Source organism: Pangasianodon hypophthalmus, chromosome 27, assembly GCF_027358585.1.
Source record: "Pangasianodon hypophthalmus isolate fPanHyp1 chromosome 27, fPanHyp1.pri, whole genome shotgun sequence".
Taxonomy (NCBI): domain Eukaryota; kingdom Metazoa; phylum Chordata; class Actinopteri; order Siluriformes; family Pangasiidae; genus Pangasianodon; species Pangasianodon hypophthalmus.
Window position 1 is genome coordinate 12,795,842 of NC_069736.1, and position 16,657 is coordinate 12,812,498.

Consider the following 16,657-nt stretch of genomic DNA (forward strand, 5'->3'; position numbering starts at 1 on the left):
TTTTTTTTTTTTTTTTTTTTTTTTTTTTTTATATAAAAGTATCAGGTTGGTAAAAGTCTGAATGTAATACTTTATAAAACAACTATTGATGGACTTTAATGTATAACAACTCGGACAGAACCCAAAACAACCACATCAAGCTGTATCTTGCTTAATTAATTCTTCATCTTCAAGAAACGGATTTATACTGGTCAGATTTGCAGTGCATCCAGAGCTTATCCCAGGATCACTGGCCATGTGACGTGAGTAAACCAATGACTGGACACCAGTACATCGCATCTAAGGGCAATTTAGTATAGCCAAACTACCTCCCAGCATGATTTTGGGAGGTAGGAGGAAACCAGAGCACACAGAGGAAACCCCCTCGAGGAGAACATGGAAAACCCTGCACAGACATGAACTCAAACTCAAGAACCGCTTACCCTGTAGCTCTGAGGCTGTGACATGGGATTTGTTAATTCCACAGCAGAAATTAATTTCACAAGCCCACAACTACCCATAAGAGTAAAGCAGCTAGTATTATCCATGTATAAGTTTTCCGTTAATTCCTTCCATAATGTTTAATCCTCCTACCTGTGTTATGAGACTATGAACATTCCCACAATGCACCACAGGCATTTTATGTCACATTCCAATATCACCAGCCTCATATTAGATTCTTCAGCCGTGTAAATGCCTTATAATCATCTGATTATTAGCGCAGCAACAATCTGGAAAGCAGGAAATGTGAACACAATTTCATGGAAAACTGATTCTAAAGTCAGTGGGTAACTATTTTGTTTTTTTTTTCTGTCATTGTGTCGTCTGAGCCACCGTTAGCTTGATAGCTGTAACACTGTTTTTTTGTTGTTATTGTTGTTGTTGTTGCAAGGGGCAGAGATCTGTTTTTTATTTCCATAAATTTAATTGCTCATTCTTGTAATGTAGCATTTTAAGGTGGAGAGAATGTGTTAATTGAAAATTTTTCTTCTAAAATATGTAATTACAAGAGACAGCCACACATGACAAGAGATGTGAGATGTATTGTTATTTAAAGACCACGAGTAAAACATTCAAAGGATGCTCGAAGGATCCAAATTTCTTAAGTGAAAATTGCTCTATCTTTCTTTTCTTGTACCTCTGTCTCTCTCTCTCTCTCTCTCTCTCTCTCTCTCTCTCTCTCTTTCCCTATTTCCCTATCTATTAGGCTCCCGTCCTCGTGACTGTAGTGATATACATGCAAGTGGTCAGCGGGAAGACGGTGTATATTCAGTGTTTCCCACTCATTACCCCGCAGGGTTTCAAGTCTACTGTGATATGAGCACGGATGGAGGGGGCTGGACTGTGAGTCTCTCTCAGGCATACAAGCATTACACCTACTGACATACATAGTCCTTCACCCACCATAGTTCATCTTCACAAACTATTTGGCATGGCTTTGACTGCCTAAATCCGTGTACTCCCCCACCACACACACACACACACACACACGCGCACACACACGCACCTTTTAGGCCCACAGACACACGCACCAAAGTGAGTCACATGACCACCCAAAAAGCTACTCAGCAATCAATCAGGGTCTATGAGCAATCAGAAACTGTTATTCAGGGACTGCAATTAGCATAGGTTCTGATGTAAAGCAGGAGAGAGGGAGAGAGAGAGAGATCAGACGACATGCTTGTCACACTGGGAATCACACCATGCACTAAATAGAGAAATTTGTCACAGTATTCAGTTTTCTAGAATATTCTAATAACATGCTTTAATATACTTATATATTGCTGTTGTTTAATACTGTCCTATTAGCAGTTGAGTATCATTTGTGTACATATGGCGGAAAGGGCTTTCAAAATGGGTGCACCAATTTACCTGGACAGTTATTATAATGAGGATATTGGTATATGGTTTCTATTTTTCAACTACAAGTCATGTAAAATCATAAAAGTGGGCATGGGAGAGTTGCCAGCACACATCCCGTGTGAATTTATGTGTTGGATATTGATCTCAAAAGTCTGCAACAACTGGATGGCAACAACACGAGATGGCACTCTTAATCGGTGAGTATTTTTGTTGAATTTGTTGTGTTATGTGTGTTGACATTGCAATCTACTGTTTACTGTTTATGAGACTGATATTAGTTTAGCCGCTTTCATCTTGCTAACTAATTTTAGTGATCCTCAGTTTTGAGTGTATTTGAGTTCCTTTCAGCACCAGACGATGTCAGAAAGAAAAGTTACTTTAGAAATAAAATCAAACAGGTTCAAGATGAGATGGTGGGATCCAAATTTCATGTTTTATGTCAACAGGTAATAATTAGGTAGGTAATGAGAGCAAACGTATGTGTTGAAATTGAGGTTGCCTTGCTCGATGTTTTAAATTAATGTACAGAAATTGCCAGTTTGACATTATTGCGCCTTGACTATTAAATTGCCATTTAATTTTTTATTTTGCAGTTTACATTTTTCAAAAGAGCAAACTCTGATATAAAGAATATTATAGATTGCATACATTTACATATTATTAAATAAGAACATTTGGTACATGGCAGTGCTGTGGCAATAAGTTCAGTTCATCCAGTGGTAGTTAACTTAAGGTTAATAACCTTAATATTAATAATCTTTGCAGTAATAATAAACAGAATTTTAGAATTAGTATACCACTGAGAGAACCCAGCAGACCCAGAGTAAGAGTGCACAAGAGCTTTTTTTTTTTTTTTTTTTTTTTAAATTTTGTGCTCATTCCCTTGCTCATAGTCAAATAGTAACATAAAGCTTTTTTTGTTAAACCGTTGCAGTTGCAGCTCATATTCTGCCCAGCTCATGACCACACAAACACACTGTCAGCTCAATGTGCCCTCCAGAATTATTAGCAAACTTATTATTGCCAAAAATTAATGTTTCAAATATTACACATAACAATTAAATTTTTCCATTCAAACAACAGGAGAAACTATTATCATTCTCAATAGAACTAAATTGACCCTTTCAGTTGGATCAGTCAGTGGACTGGTAAATTCAAAATAATTAGGCATAACCCCATCCCCAGAAACTGTTTGAAATCCTTTTTGGGCAAGCTGCAGTCACACAGTGTTATTAGTTTGGGGACACACCTGCCCATGACACATTGGAAGCTCAGATACCGAGCTCGGTATGAAGTTCACTTTTCTCAATAACTTTTGGACTGCCTTGGACTGCACATGCAAGTGCACACACAGTGGTGAACACACACCCGGAGCCTTTTTTGCTGCAGTGCCCGGGGAGCAGTTGGGGGTTCGGTGCCTTGCTCAAGGGTCTCACCTCAGTCGTGGTATTGAGGGTGGGAGAGAGCGCTGGTCATTCACTCCCCCCACCTACAATCCCTGCCGGACCTGAGACTCGAACCCACAACCTTTAGGTTCACCTTCGAGTTGCAAGTCCGACTCGCTATCCATTAGGCCATGACTGCCCCCAGTGGTGAAACTGGCGCTCCATAAAACCAGAATGGTAGAGTGGTAAATTGGATGAGGATGGAGAAAGTCATGTTTGTCAAGAAAGGAATCTGCCAATATCCCTTGGTATGATCCAGGATCAAATATAAACGAGATGCCCAGACCTGGTCCAGGAGCTTGTCAATATGAGACATTGGATGGGCATCAAATTTTTAAACTGCATTCAGCTTGTGGACATCTATGCAGAAATAGACCTTCCCGTCCACCTTGGGCACAAGCACAATGGGGCTGTTCTAGTCACTGTGTAACTCCTCTGTTACTCCCATCTATAGTATTTTCAATCAGTTTGTCCTGAAACACTTTTCTTGTGTTCGGGCATGTGGTACAGCTGGGTACAGACTGCGCAGAGTGTTCTGTGTGGTCAGTCCACTGAGCAGGGGAGAAAACATTTCCAAAATTTGGCTTGGCAACCTCTGCGCTCTGGGAGATTGAAAGATGGTGGGATTGGAATGGAATTTGAGTCTTTTGAGCACTCTGATGGAATCGCTTCTCTCTGCTGTTTAAGGAGACTGGTGGTAAATTTTCCATGTCTTTCTACTGTTCATTCACCTTATAGTCAAATTCCCTAACCTGTTGTTTAATTACATCAAACACCCCCCTGGCCTTCCATCCATATAATAGCTATGATAATAAATATAAATAACTAATAAATATAAGGGATTCAAGTGATTTACAATAATTCTGGTCAATATCACAGTATATGAACAGTCCACTAACCCATCGGTTTGAGAGTGCTTGATGCTGGTTCAGATTTAATTCCCCGCAATTGATACAGTTTGAATAGCGTACATAGATCTCCTTCAGGATCCTAACTCACCCCATAACAGTTTCTTGGCTCTTTGCTGAGATCATCTGCTTTGGGACACTGTTTCACATAGACAATGATGACTATTATGAAGTGATATCCCCAGTCTAATGGCCCAGTTGGAACAATACCGCATCTTTAAAAGGGGAATGGTGTGTTTAGGGTTGCCAGTGGCTAGACCAGCTTACGATTGCTGCAAGACGTACACCATCAATGTGAATCATAGCTTGACCATCAATCACAGTAAATTGGTCAAAAACATTCTTCAATGTACGGTTAAATAGCTTTTCTACAATGATGCAATTTATAGGATATTTTAGCCGTTGCTAACACAATGAATATCCAACTACAAAATCTGATAACATTAAATGTATAGAACATGAGCTATATTTGGACAGTACATAATTGGATATAATTATTTTGCCATTAATCTTGTTTCCTTCATCCCCTAGGTGGCAGAGCCTCATATGTACTCCTCACAAGATGACTCATCAGTGGAGAAGCTGAGTGAGAATCTTAAGAGAGATTGTACTTGTACCTCATCTCCATCTGAATAGGCCAGACCTATACACAGTACCTCTTTTTGTCCTTTATAATGTTACATACTGCATTGAATCTGGAAATACAGCATATAATAATAGAGGAAGGACTTTAACAAGAGCACAGAAGTAAGACATCTTGGAAAACACAGTATAAAGGCACAGTATAAAGGCTTAGTCTAGAGAAAGAAGTAGCTCTTGTTACCCATCTTACAGAAACAGAAACCACTGTGGTGTGTGTTTCACAAAAACAAGCTTAAAATTCAAGAGTGCAACAGAAAAGCTCTCACCCTATTTTCTAGGGAATGCAAGTTGGAATCCTGGCAATGCCACATCTGTGGCCAGGACTCCAAAAGTTCAAAATGGGGAAGTGGTATACTTTCTCTGTCCCCTGTCAATCACAATGACACTAGCCAATCATGGGCATCTGTGAGCTCATGTATGTGGAAGAGGGCAGATATCGCTTTTCCTCTGAGTGTGTTATGCTGCCCGGTGCACTGCATTGGCAGCAGTTCGTACAGATGCAGTTGGCTGGCTTCACGTGCCATGGAGGAAGCTTGTGTTAGCCCTCACCATCCTTGGAAGCTATCGTATGATAAGGCAGAGATGGATGGTGGATGGGAATTGGCCAAGACCAAATTAAGGGGTAAAATAATGGAGTAAAAAAAGAGGGATGACCACAACCCAAGCTGTTCTTCATATTATGAGTTGATTGTTAACCTTAATGAAGAGAAGCCAATATCACAAGTCTCCAAAGTTGAAGTGAATTATCTGCCAAGCTTTTTAAAAGGAGAGGATCCTTAGCTTACAATTATTAGAGTAACTGACCAAGAGAGAAATCTACCAATGACAGAGATGCTTATGCGTCACATTTTAAACAGACTATTAAAGACAACCCATCACAACCACTGAAGGAAAACTGGCATTCTCTCCTATTGGACTTACAGGTAAATTCTATAATATTTTATTATTTCTGTCCATGTCTATTGTTTTTCACGTCTGCCAATCTAGTACTCCTTCTTATTTTACCCTAAGAAGTCACAGTTATTGCCAGTGATAAGAAAAGCATGTTAGAATTTTATATTCAGAATTTAATAGCTCATAGAAACAAGTGGATTCTAAACTTTAGTGAGGCCACATTTGTCATGTTTTTCAGACAGAACAAGTCGGTGGAACAGACATCACAGACTCAGCAGGAGATCCTCTCAGCATGGTGTATAAGGAGGTTCCCTGTTTAGCTCAATCCTGCCAGAACTGCCATCCTACTGGAACTTAAGACTGTTCTAAGTGACATTAGTTATTTGTCTGATGTTACTCATTATTCACCCACTCCAAAGGACCTTAGCGGCTTGAATGACTTCTAACCACTAGCATCCACTTTACTGGGTCTAAAACTATTTTGCCAGTGAAATGGATCTAAGTGGATGCATCTAAGTGAACAGTTTTTGACCTTCTTCCTCTGACTCTAACTTTGTGCTCTGTACCCATCATTGTTTTTAATCTTCTGCGCATTAAAAAGAAAGAGGTTGGTTATGAAACATTGAATAATGTGTGGAACTTTACCTGAAATATTAAATCAGTGTTAGGTGTGTGCTTCTCCCAGCAGTAGGCTAACCTTTAGAGTTGTCAGAGGTTCATTTAACCATATCTAGCAGAATATTATACTCAACATTCATTTAACTAACTGTAACCTCACCTATGATAAAAGATAATTTAATGTATTAAATCTAACTAAATAAATAGACAGGGCCCTGGGTAATTATTAGTAATGCTAAACTATGAACCAGTTGCTTTTTAAAGGACAATGGGTATACTACCGTTTTGCTAGTATGATTGACAGTGCTTCCATGTATGTATATGCAGTATAATCTGTATGTGAATACCAGTTACAGAAATATGGCTTCTGTGTACCTCTGCGGACCAACTGAAAAAACACCTAACAAGAATAACAGAATATAGATGTAAAAATTCTAATTCAGGAAACAAGGTAATTTAACAAATATTATAGTCAAATGTTATAAATTATAGTAGATGGTAAGCACATCTATGATCCATATGCTTTCCAAGCTTAAAAGTGAAATTTTAACACAGAGGTTCAAGCTAACATGGGATGTATACAAAATGGCTGACTATATTCAACTATACCTACTGCTCAAAGTTACCACATTGTACTATGGGCCAGCACTCACACACTCACACACTCACACACACACCCACTCATAGCATATCCAGCTAATAACACTTGACCAGGTTAGCTAGTGCGTTAACATTTACACTTACAAAAACCATAAAAATACAGAACAACATGCACAAAATGAATTAGGTCTTTACCTTCCAAACACATATGGAACAGCTAGACGCGCTTAACTCTTTGTTGTTGACTGGTGACTGGTGAACTCCTCCTTCAGCTGACTGTAAATAGTGGCTTTGATGGGAGGAATTTTGAAGGTCCGTTGAGCTTCTATTATCAATATGTGTGGGAGAGATAGAAAACTAGTATTATTATGACTCAACAAGCAAGAAAAGAAAACTGAGTAAGATAAATATGTGTGTGTGTGGGCAATGAGTAACAGCTGCAAACGACACTTTCTGCATAAAATAAGTTGCTTATAACAGTCCCACTCACAATTATTCTTAGGATCATCTACACACATACTGTACACGCCTTCACTTGAGTGAAAGTCTGTGCTTAGCATTGAAATCAGTCATCAGACTAGCAAGCCTAAAACAGTGTATGTGTGTATGGTGGGGACCTGCAAGCCTAGTGATATCTGACAGTTTTGTCCTTGTGGGGACAAGGAAAATGGCTTCTTTACAAACCTGCAGCTTTTATAAAAAATAAAAATTAAAAAAAAATTAAAAGAGACAAAAGGTTTCCTTTTGGTTACTGAGGTTAAAGTTAGTGTTAAATTTAGTAATGTAGGTATAGCATAAATTAGCTGCATTAATAATTGGACCTGTGTGTGTGTTTGTGAGTGTGTGTGAGAGGGAGAGAGAGAGAGAGATAATGGAAGTGAACAAATTTTTTAAAAAATATAAGAATTTTGAAGCAAATTCATGCTCAGACCTTTGGAAAATATTAATATTATCCACCAGCATTAATATTTTTACCCAGCAATATTTCAAGCCCTGGTCTTGCATATCTCTAAAGAGGTAGCCAATAATTTAGCAATAATAACTCCCAGACAGTATCTCTTAGACTAGGTCAACAAAAGACATGTAAACTGTTAAATTTGTAGCTACTATTTGCACCATCTATGTCACTTCAGTCTTATGAATTATGGTTTTGCATTATCCGTTTGCTTTTATTGCTTTATCAGATGTGCAAACATAAAACCTAAAAACCTGTTACAAATAAGAGAAGTTAATGCAGTTACTTTTTTTCAGTTCTGACTTGATTACATGGCTTGACAAAATCCTGGCTTGATTACCATTTAGGCTGAAAAGTCAATAAGAACTTTTTCTTAGATTAGATTAAAGATTCTTTAACCAGCATCAAGCAAACTTGATTTCAAAATTAGGTGCACAAGTACCTGCTTGATGGGCTGATTTTCTATGTATGTCTTTTGGCTAGTTAAGGTGTGTGTGTGAGTGTGTGTGTGTGTGTGTGTGTGTGTGTGTGTGTGTGTGTGTGTATATTCAGTTTTAACCTTGTGAGGACATTTGGAAAACTTTTTTTTTTTTTTTTACAGCTTTTATTTATGGTTAGCTTTAGATATAGGTGTAGCGTAGCATTATTTAGGCGCATTAATAATTATGTCAACGGAAGGTTCTCACAAGGACAATAAGACAAACGTGTGTGCGTGTGAATGTGCTTGTGTGTGTGAGACAGTGGTAACTGTTGCCATAGAAGATCTGTAGCGTTTTGCACAGGTAGCGCAATCCCATTCATTTGTCTACTGTAAAAAATAAATAAGTAAATTTAAAAAAAGTAAATCGATCAGTTTTTCAGGGCACAGTAGAGGACTCCTGGTGGAAATAATGAACATTCCAGTTCATTGTCTGCAAACATTTACATCTTGGTTCCAAATTTTTTTTACATCTTAGAGTCCAAACTGAAATTATATTAGCGGATCTCAAGGATGAGCTATAATATTTTTTTCTACATTTGCCTACAAATTACACAGAAGTAATAATCACAAAGTACATCTTTGAACTTTATAGCAGTGTCCGTGGTAATTTTTTCCATGTAGTTATGGTATTTACAGCCACATTTATTATATACTAGACTAGATGTCTAGTTACTGACACTTTTTATCTGGTATATCAACAAGATATAAGTATGACTGTGCAGTGCTGAAACCTGCTGTTGTGCAGAAGGAAGGAAGGAAGGAAGGAAGGCTCTATTTTCATATTGATGCAAGTATTTTTTTTGGTTAATACTGACATTGGGGTTGGACATAAGCTTTTATTACCTTTAGCAATCATGCTATTTCAATCAGTCAGAACATACCTACATTAATGCGGGTACAGCAGCACAACATTTTGCTGTGACTTGGAATGTGCTTGCTCAGTAGTATATTCAAAACAACTTTGGTCCAAAAATGTGCATGCATTATCGCCTGCCAAGACTCCCTCTTGGTTGTCAGTTGTCAGAGGTTGAAATGCCAGCACTGTCAGCATGGTATTTGAATTCTTCAACCTCTGTTATACGACAGTTCGTTCTGGTCCACTATATTACGTATAGCAGCACTGGTACATTTCGCTGTTGCAATACTTCATTGCATTGAAATAATTACTACACTTACTGTGATGTCAGTCAGTCTGTGCATAACATGGCAGCTCTATCCAGTTGTGGCTTCTTAAGAAACTATTTTCTTTGTCAGAGAAAAAAATAAACAAAAAAACTTGCAAGATAAGTCACTTGATGAAGCCATTTGGTGAAACATTAGGGCTCATCATTGTCTCTTCCCTGGACTGATTTCTGTCCATCTTACATTGGAAAGTAGCCTAAATAGAAACAGTTACTAATTGTTTTGGTAAAATATATAGTTACATTTTCTAAAAAGAGATATGGCAAAGTATATTATTGACCGGAAAATAAAATTTTGTCATAACAGGAGATAATAGGACTATGTGCATTATCAACTTGTGCTTCTATCAAAGGCACACAATGATCTTGTAATATTAGAGCTAAGAGTTCACATTTTAGAACTTGTGTATCGTCATGCATTGTGATCATATACACTGACCATAAGACACATATATGGTTCTTTCCCTAACTGTTGCCACAAAGTTGGAAACACACAATTGTCTAGAATGTATTTGTATGCTGTAGCATTAAGATTTCCCTTCACTGGAACTAAGAGGCCCAAACCTGTTCCAGCATGACAATGCCCCTGTGCACAAAGCATAAAGTTGCATAAAGAGTTGCATAAAGACAATTTTGTTGTGAACAAACTTGAGTGGCCTGCACAGATCCCTGACCTCAACCCCACTGAACACCTCTGGGATGAATTGGAACGTGACAGGCTTTCTTGCCTGACATCAGTTCCTGACCTCTTGTGGTCTTGTGGCTGAATAGGCAAAAAATCCCCACAGCCACACTCCAAAATCTAGTGGAAAGCCTCCTCAGAAGAGTGGAGACTGTTATAGCAGCACAGTGATGGCCAGCTCCATATTAATGCCCAGGGTTTTGGAATGGGATGTTCAATGGCCAGGTGTCCACATACTTTTGGCCATATAGTGTATTTTAAAAATATCCAGAGTGAAGTTTATTTTAGACTGTGCTCTATCTGTGTCTGCAATATGGGACAGAATTTGTGAATGCCCTAGTAATGTTCATTCATGCAATTATCCAATCAGTCAAATATGTGGCAGCAGAGCAATGCATAAAATCATGCAGATACAGATCAAGAGCTTCAGTTAATGATCAAATGAAACAAAAGAAAGGGGGAAAATGTGATCTCAGTGACTTTAACCATGGAATGGTTGCTGGTGCCAGACAGGCTGGTTTGAGTATTTCAGAAATTGCTGATATTCTGGGATTTTCACACACAACAGTCTCTAGAGTTTACACAAAATTGTGCAAAAATTAAAAACTTCTAGAGAGTGGTAGCTTTTGTACTACCTTGTAATACCTTGTTGATGATAGAGGTCAGAGGAAAGTGGCCAGACTGGTTCAAGCTGTCAGGAAGTGTACAGTAACTCAAATAACCACTCTTTACAACACGGTGAGTGGAAAAGCATTTCAAAATGTACACCGTGATGAATACTGCGGCAGATGGGCTACAACAGTATAACACACCGGGTTCTACTCCTGTCAGCCAAGAACATGGCCTGTTTTTTTTTCCAGTCATTGACTGTCCAGGTTTGTTGAGCCAGTGCCCACTTTAGCCTCAGATTCCTGTTCTTCCTTTGTTGTGAAATTTCTCTGGAGTAAAACAACAAGGTGTTTCTGCCCACAGAACTGCTGCTCACTGGATGTTTTTTCATTTGGTTGTTTTTCACACCATTATACTATGTGTAAATTCTAGACACCAGGAGATCAGCAGATTCTCAAATACTCAAACCGGCCCATCTGACACCAACAACCATGCCATGATCAAAGTCACTAAGATCACATTTTTTTTCCCCCATTCTGAAGTTTGATGTGAATATTAACTGAAGCTCTTGACCTACATCTGCATGATTTTATGCATTGCACTGCTGCCATCCAATTGGATGATTATATAATTTCATGAATGAGCAGAAGTTCCTATTACAGTGGCTGATGAGTGTATGTGGACTTCTATACTACTGGTTCATTTTTGCAGTGATTACTATAGATGAACTAGGAACAGAGCATGGGGTTTTGCACACTGCCTAGTGGGATGTTAAGAACCTGACCCACTTTGCAAGTAAAGGTTAGAATTTAAATAAGAAGAAAAAAGGAGATAGATATAAAGAAAGATGGAACAAAAGAAGGAAGGAAGGAAGAAGTAAATAGATAAAAAGAAAGAAAGAAGAAAAACGAGAATTAACTAACTAACTAACTAACTAACTAACTAACTAAATACTAGCATCCATACTGTCTGGAATGATCCATCATAGTCCCAGTTTATCAAAATACGTGAGTGTAGTTAGATATTATTAATATTATTGCTAATATTAAGTGTTATAGCAAGTTGAGACTTTCAAGTCCATTAGAGGTCAAAAAGACACAAGCTAATTGGTTGCTGCCTTTTTTTAAAGTTATAAACATGTACTGACTGTTCCTCATTATAAGCACTAAATAAACATAACAAAACTTTTGTGAATATTGAGACAATTGGAAGAAATATACATACTAGAATTGGATAGTGGTATTAAACTCGAACTGAGTGATGTCAGGTGGAGAGACAGTGATTGACAGAGTTGTGGTAAATGCTTTAATTAAGAGGACTGGTGAACACACAAAAAAAAAAAAAAATCCAAAACACCAGACGTAATCGAGGTTGAAACACAGGTGTGACGTCAGTCGATGAACAAACAGGATATCGGAGAGATCAAGACAAAATCATAATTGAGGTAAACAATCCAGAATCAAAAACCATGAACAGCAATCAGAATAAAGGCGTGGTAGGTCAGTTGTGAAAATAGAGCAAGAGAGCGAGAGCGCGTGTGCGTGTGTGCGCGCGCGTGTGTGTGTGTGCGTGCGTGTGTGCATGTGTGTGTGTGTGTGTGTGTGGAGTCTGCTTATGTAGTTGAGGTAGTGATTGAGCCCAGGTGTGTGTGATAAGTAAGCTGGTCACTGTGAACGTGACATTGAACATGGTGTGCAGGTGTTGTAGTCCAAGGAGTCCATGTTAGTAGTTTGTGGTGCAGTCTGGGATATGGAGTTTAATGCCAATTTCGGCATAGTAAACAAGTAAAAAAAAAAAAAAAAAAAAAAAGCAGATTTTTTTATTAGTAACGAGTGAGTATCTGTATTCCCTGTCCGCATTTGTACTGAACTGTGATTACAGTTTTGGGCTTGCTCCAAATTCTGTAGGTTTTATTCTTTTCTAGACGTCATACCTGCATTTCTTGTCTGTCTTGAAGACATGAGGAATGTTTACAGAACATGGCAGTGTAGTCCATTTTTTTAAATTAATTTTTGTTTTGGAAGTGAAGCATCTGTCCTTTTAATGCACTTTACTATTTCATTTTACTTTTTCCTGATGAAGTGACAGATGTTGCCTATTCCAATCAAACCACAGACATGGTCCAAATAGTCTTGTAGAATTTTCTTGAAATTGTCTTCTTATTGGTCTCTGGTTGTAAACAGGAAGCAGTGAAAGATTGTTGGGTCAGGCCCTTTTCATAATACCCATTTCTCACATCATGCATAATACAACCTGAAATAAAAAAGGAGTAAAATGCCATGTAGAAATCATCAGAAAATGCTGCCAAGAACATGGCAAATATATAGTATATGGAAGTACACAATTATATGGGAAGAGAAAGAAATCAGAATGTGCAACTACTTAAAACATTTGAGTTTTCAAAAGCTTGATTAATTTTCTAATCTCTTCTGGAATGAGTGCTTTCTCACTCATCTTTTTAGGGTTATCCCTGAAATATTGAATTCCTGCACCAATGATCAAAAGCATTTGATAGATGCATGCATTGACTGAGCAGACAGTAACAATAAGACAAAAAAAAAAAAAACAGACAAACAGAGCTCAAGAATCAAGAGACAAATTCATACAGTATGTCCAATTTAAGTAAAAAGAGAGGCATTCAAAAGACATAACATTATTCTACCTACAGTATGTAGACTGGAAATATAAAATCAGCCAACCTGAGAATAATATGATGAAGGGAGCAAAGCAAATAATATTGAGCAGGAATATAGAAAAAACACAGTTGACTGTACAATGCAAAGGAACCTTGACAAGAAATAAAAGAGAACCCAGGGACAGAAAAACAACAAAATAATACACTTGTTAGATTTACAACTATGCTAAAGTAACATGTTCTGAAGCCCCTCTTGGCTTCAAGAGTAAACCTTGATGGGGAATAGCTGTGTCAGAAAACTATTAAATGGTTGTCCAATTTTTTTTGTCACTTTTTTCACCTCCTTCTCTCACTCAATCTGGCCTATACTCTCCTTCTTTCATCGCTTTTGCTCCCGCTTCTTCGTCCTGCATGAGCCTTAAGTGGCAATAATCAGTGCCAGTCGAAGCTCGTGCCAGATCCCTGTGCCATTTTTTAAAAATGCCAGCTCCCTCTCTGCCAGTAATAGATCAGATACCAATTGCTAATTGCTGCATGCTGTGAAAAGCTGCTCAATTTTTATCAAGCCAGATATGGAAGTCACACCTCAAGCTGTTTTTGCATCTATGGGATTCTGTAACAGGTGTGATGTGTGTGTGTATGCATATGTATGCGTTTGTGTGTGAAAGAAAGTGAAAGATCAGCCCTTGTTGGCTGTACTTATGGAGGAAATACTCAGAAATTGAACACTTTAGGAAATATACGAGGCCCAAGAATGGTTCCTCCACATCTTATTGGTCGATATAGTCTCTGACTCCACCCCCTCCTGTGTAAACAGCGATCACTGGAGTACGTATGCATAGAACCTGTTATTCAAAGTCAAGTACAATTTGTTCTTTGATTTTCAGTGTTGCTGCTTCACAAATCTGGGTTCTCTAGTTCAGTCCTGAGCTCAGGTATGGAGTTTTGCGTGTCCGCATGGGTTTCATCTGGATTCTCCAGTTTCATCCCGTCTCTGAAAAAAAAAAAAAGGCTAGTCGTTGCTTTGGCTACACTAAATTGCCCTAGGTGTGAGTGAGTGTGTGAATGTGTGCGTGTGTGCACAAGGTGCCCTGACCAGAATAAAAAAGTGACTGAAGATGAATGAATGAATGTAATTATAGTAGTTATCCTTCTGCCCACTCTGTACAATCTGTTTTGTACAAACTGCAAAACTATTACATGTTCTGATCTTTAACTCCTGCACTACATTTTTTTTTCCATCTACTTTTTTACTTTTTTTTTTCTTCCTCTTCAATGCCCATGTCAACACAGGAACGCTAGTATGAAGTTTGTGTGCTGTGATTAGATTAATGCACTGGGTCCCCTACCTGGGAAATTTTTTTTTTTTGTATACGGCTTTCAACAACAGACATTATTATATATCCTTAATGTGAGCAACATTCTGATTAAATTGCTCATAAGTATAATTGTACTTGGTATAAAAGGCTAGTTCTGATTTTGAATAATACACATATTTCCTGTTCCCGGACTAATTAATTAGACTGTTCCTGTCTGCTTTTGTTCTTTCTGACACAATTTTTTTTTTATCATTAACAGTACTGAGCCAAAATTTTAAACCCTGAGTTTATTACTTCTTTCCGTATTTGTAGCTCCGGAGTCATTCTGAGTTATTTTCTAGTTTCAGTTAATGTGTCAATTGACCTCTGAATTCAGGTTGTCTATGATGAACCTGTGCACATGCAAATATTTTGCAAATTCAACATTTGTTCAAAGAGTTTCTGTTGCTCAGTTTTGTATATGATATTCAATCTCATTGAGGTTGAGTCAGTAGATGTGTCCAAAAAGTCAGCAAAAGAAAATGCAAATTATTTGTGCTGATTAATATTGGGAACTAATATCAAAAGCAATCAAGAGAGCAGCAGAAAAAACACAACCTTTTTCTTTCAAATGTGTCACCTTTTTCATCTGATCTTTATCAACGTGGCAACTTTAACATCTCATCCCTTTCATCTCATAAAATTCTTTGTCTGGTTATTTAGTAGTTTTTGAGTAGCAGTGTTTTCATGCATGTTTAGGCACAAGTTTAGAGTTTGCATAAAGTCAGATTCTCACAAATCCCCAGTGTATTGGATTAGAAATTCAACTCTTTCAAGTGTCTTCTGAGCATTTATCCACCCAGTGATATTTCATGAGTAGCAGTTTTCCCAAACACGCCCAGATTTGCAGCTGTCAAGAGAGAATAGATATGTGGAGAAAGTTGCCAGATATTCCACTGGGGTGTGAAATTGGGGCCAAACTATGAAGCTGTGATTTTCCAATAAACAATTATAGTTAGTTTTGAATGAATATACTCCATCTCTGCTACCAGTTAACATCAGCTAAAGGAACAATATTGTTTAATATTCTTCAAAGGGGATGAAGCTGAACAATTGATTAAATAATGTGAGGATTTTATATTAAATCGATATAAATTTGAGGCTTGGCTTTACTTTGTGTCTTAAGAGAAAAGTGCTAAAACGTATAAGAGGAAGAGTGTGTGCAGAGCAGGAAGAAGTGCAGACGAAGAGAAATACAGCTAAGAAACTTGCCAAGTTGTAATTGAACACAAAGAAGACTCTGTAGTCACAGGTTTATGGTATAGGCAAGAAAAAAGTGATAAAAAAAAAAGGAAATTAAAATTATGGGAATATTGTTGCTGTTAATAATAGTAACAATAGAGTGCATGCTGAGCTTGTGTTATTAGATGAGAAACAGACCCTCAGGCTATACATAAGCTCATTAAGATACAGAGGAAAGGCATTTTATTACACAGAGCTCTCAATTAAAAATAAATAATGTTAAAATTTATCCCTAAAATAATTTATATGTATTATGAATTTTTAATGTGTATGATATACTATATTTCTTCAAAGAGTTTAGGTTTTGTAATAATTAGATGCAGATACCATTTTTATCCAAGACCCACACGCGCACACACAAATAGTTATCTGCATTGCGATATCTATTAAAAAAAAAAAGGTCATTAGTTAATTTCTAGTCAGTTAGCTAGCTCTCACAACATGGAAGGTGAAAGTGAAATTAGCAAAGGTAATTCTGTTGAGGAGATTTCCTTGACTATTTCTATAGTCTACTGACTTTTTTAAATATATACAGAACTATAGTAATTAGCTAACTACCTAGCAT

The 16,657-nt window shown here is 37.6% G+C and overlaps 1 protein-coding gene across 3 annotated transcripts in view; it reads left to right on the forward strand.

Moving 5' to 3' along the window:
* The window catches only part of fibcd1b (fibrinogen C domain containing 1b), a 113,508-nt gene that overhangs the window by 60,657 nt on the left and 36,194 nt on the right, over positions 1–16,657 (forward strand). For all 3 annotated transcript variants that reach the window (XM_034300496.2, XM_034300497.2, XM_034300498.2), the window contains one exon: positions 1,187–1,323. In XM_034300496.2, the coding sequence (XP_034156387.2) occupies positions 1,187–1,323 (137 nt within the window). The remainder of the gene's footprint in view (positions 1–1,186; positions 1,324–16,657) is intronic.